The 2,631-nt window shown below is 47.0% G+C and overlaps 1 protein-coding gene across 1 annotated transcript in view; it reads right to left on the reverse strand.

Moving 5' to 3' along the window:
* YTHDF2 (YTH N6-methyladenosine RNA binding protein 2) overlaps positions 1 to 546 on the reverse strand; it is a 26,564-nt gene extending 26,018 nt beyond the window's left edge. Inside the window, exon 1 of the mRNA XM_006924332.3 lies at positions 31 to 546. Within this exon, the coding sequence (XP_006924394.1) occupies positions 31 to 57 (27 nt within the window). The 5' untranslated portion in view covers positions 58 to 546. The remainder of the gene's footprint in view (positions 1 to 30) is intronic.
* Between the last annotated feature and the right edge of the window lie 2,085 nt (positions 547 to 2,631).

Here is a 2,631-nt window from a genome sequence, read left to right on the forward strand (position 1 = left end):
ATGGCCGAGGCATGCGGGCCGGGCCTGTACCTGCTCCAAGAGGCTGCTGGCCGACATGGCTTCTCGGATCCTCACGGGTGCGACGGCGGCGGACTCTCCTCAGGGCGGCGGCGGCGGATGAGCCCCGACGGCGGGAGCAGGCGGCGCGGGGGCGGCTTTTGTCCCTGACACTCGGGGGCCTCGGCGGACGCAGCGGAGACACAGCGCGCGGCTCGGGCTCCGGCTCCGACTCGGCGACGCTCTAGCCCTAGAGCTCAACGCCCGTCTCTATGCCTTTACGCGCGCGCCCGCCCCTCGCAGCCGAAATAAGAGCGCCGAGCTGCAGAGGCGAACGGCGAGCGCGGCGCGACGCTGACTCTCACATTCACTCACCCACGCGGAAGGGGACCGGCGCGAAGCACCTCGGGAAGGACGAGGCGGGGCCGCACCGCCCTCTGGTGGGCTGGAGGAGCGGAAGCGGCGAGCTGGGCCTCCCCCACCCCACCTCCTCGGGGTTGGGGCCTAGGAGGGTGGGGGCGGCCAGGGTCGCACCATGAGGTTGTAACTAACACCTAGAGGGAATAACTTTAGCGTGAGAAAACCCACAAAAACCTGCATTTCAGTGAGAAAGTGACCCCCCCAAGCCTGAGAGACCTTTAAATAAACCTGCTTCCCAGATGCAGATGGCACCCCACCCCCATCTGGGAGGGGATGTAAAGAAGGGTTACAGAGCCCCCAGGGAAACATCATGGGAGCCCTGCCTTTCAGAAAGACACACACGCCCCCTCCCCCCGGCGCCTGGTTATCCTCATCTATTAGACAGCAAAAAATACATAGAGAACAAAAACATCCACGAAAAATCAGATCTTAAAAAGAGATTCAGCCTTGGCATTGCAGGGAAGAAAATCTACAATTTTTTAGGTAAATCACTGTTCCCCATAATCTGTTAAACTGTGGACTTTATTTCCAAGGAAGACACACCTTACGCATGTACACAAAATTTTACACGTACTTTCAATGAGTCCAGAGAACCTATAAATCTAGGGACTACAAGAGGAAATGTCCTTCTCTAGGAAAGAAAGGACATTAACACTACTTGAATACCTGCTGTGGGTTAGGTTTTGTCGTTAGGTGCATTTGAATATATTAAAGGCTTTCAGCATCTTCAACATAGCTACCAGTCTCTATTTTACAACTGGGGAAATGGGGTAAGTAATGTGGCCAAAGTCACAAAGCTATTAAATAGGTGTATCTGACACCAAGAAGAACATAATAGTGTCCCTCCTCTCCCAAGAGAAATCCTGTATTCAGGAACCAGAATCCAGAGGAGATCCAAAGGATGGGCAAAAGCTTTTTTAATCAGAGACAAACTCAGCTCATGAAGGGATATTTGATCCTAGGACAGCCCATCTCCTAATAACTTTCGGTATTGCAAATAGTAGGCGGCTTTGGTGGATTCGGTAGTAAAATAAATGATAACATGGAGTCCTGGATTTTGTATCTTAATTTTGTACAGAATGCTTAAAGCATTTTTGCTGGCCTTAATGGCATTTATGATTGGAATGAATAAATTCAGGCACCGAATGTGATGGATTTCTGGAAGAGACAGTAAAATGTCAAGTCTCACAGAATAGATCTCACCAAGGGAATGAAAAAAACCTAGTAATCCTTTTTTTTTTTTTTTAAAGATAGCTAACCCCATGGCCCAGATTTATGTATAAACTGTAAGCAGTTGCCTACATTTACCCTTGGTATGGTATGATGAAAGGATTAACCAGGAGTCTTATCCTGTAGGATTGGAGGGGACCAAATAGTGGCCTCCCCACCAGATTTGCAACATTAGGTAAATTGCTAAACCTTTCAGAAATTCCCTCATTTGATAAAGGGATAATATCTCCTTAAAAGGTTTGTTGTGAAGATAATTTAAAACAAAATAACAGACGTTTAAGCAAGTGTGGTACATTGCATGTTCCTTTCCTATAATTCCATTAAGGCATGATAGTGAAAATTCCCTCCTTCCAGTGGTATCTTCATAGTACCTGAAATTTTGATTAGTTCCTTTAGGATTATTTACTGTCATCTGGGAGTTTCCAGTTAAAATACAAACATCCTTAGGGAAAGGTAATCTCTAAACCTGGGTTTAGTTCACCAGGCTGGCTTTAACAGGGCTCTGAACAGAACACAAAAGACTGATATACTTAATCAGTGGGAAGAGGGAGAGGAAGTCTGGAGTGTGGGTTATCATCTTATGGCACAGACCTCTCATGGTTGAAGAAAAGAGAACTAAACTGGAAATGAGTTTGTCTTCTAGTTTCAGCTCTGCAACTGCGGTTAAAGCATCCAAACCCTCTTTCAACCAGTATTTATGAGGATCAGGCGGTGTGCTGGAGAATCTTAAGAGTTTACTTTCCCTTTAATTTATAGACTTGTCAGGGAAACTGACAGTAAGCAAATAGTTTTTGAATTACAGTTGTGCAAAGCACAGTAAGAAAGCATAGACGGACCTAACCTAGTCAGGGAGGCTAAGGAAGTTTTCCCTGAGAGCCTGAGCTTCAGCTAAAACCTGAAGGATGACCAGAAATTGACCAAACAAGGAGGGCCAGAAGTGAGGGTACAATATGTACAAAGTCCCCAAGAAGAGAAAGAGTTTGG

Source organism: Pteropus alecto, unplaced genomic scaffold (assembly GCF_000325575.1).
Source record: "Pteropus alecto unplaced genomic scaffold, ASM32557v1 scaffold39, whole genome shotgun sequence".
Classification (NCBI taxonomy): domain Eukaryota; kingdom Metazoa; phylum Chordata; class Mammalia; order Chiroptera; family Pteropodidae; genus Pteropus; species Pteropus alecto.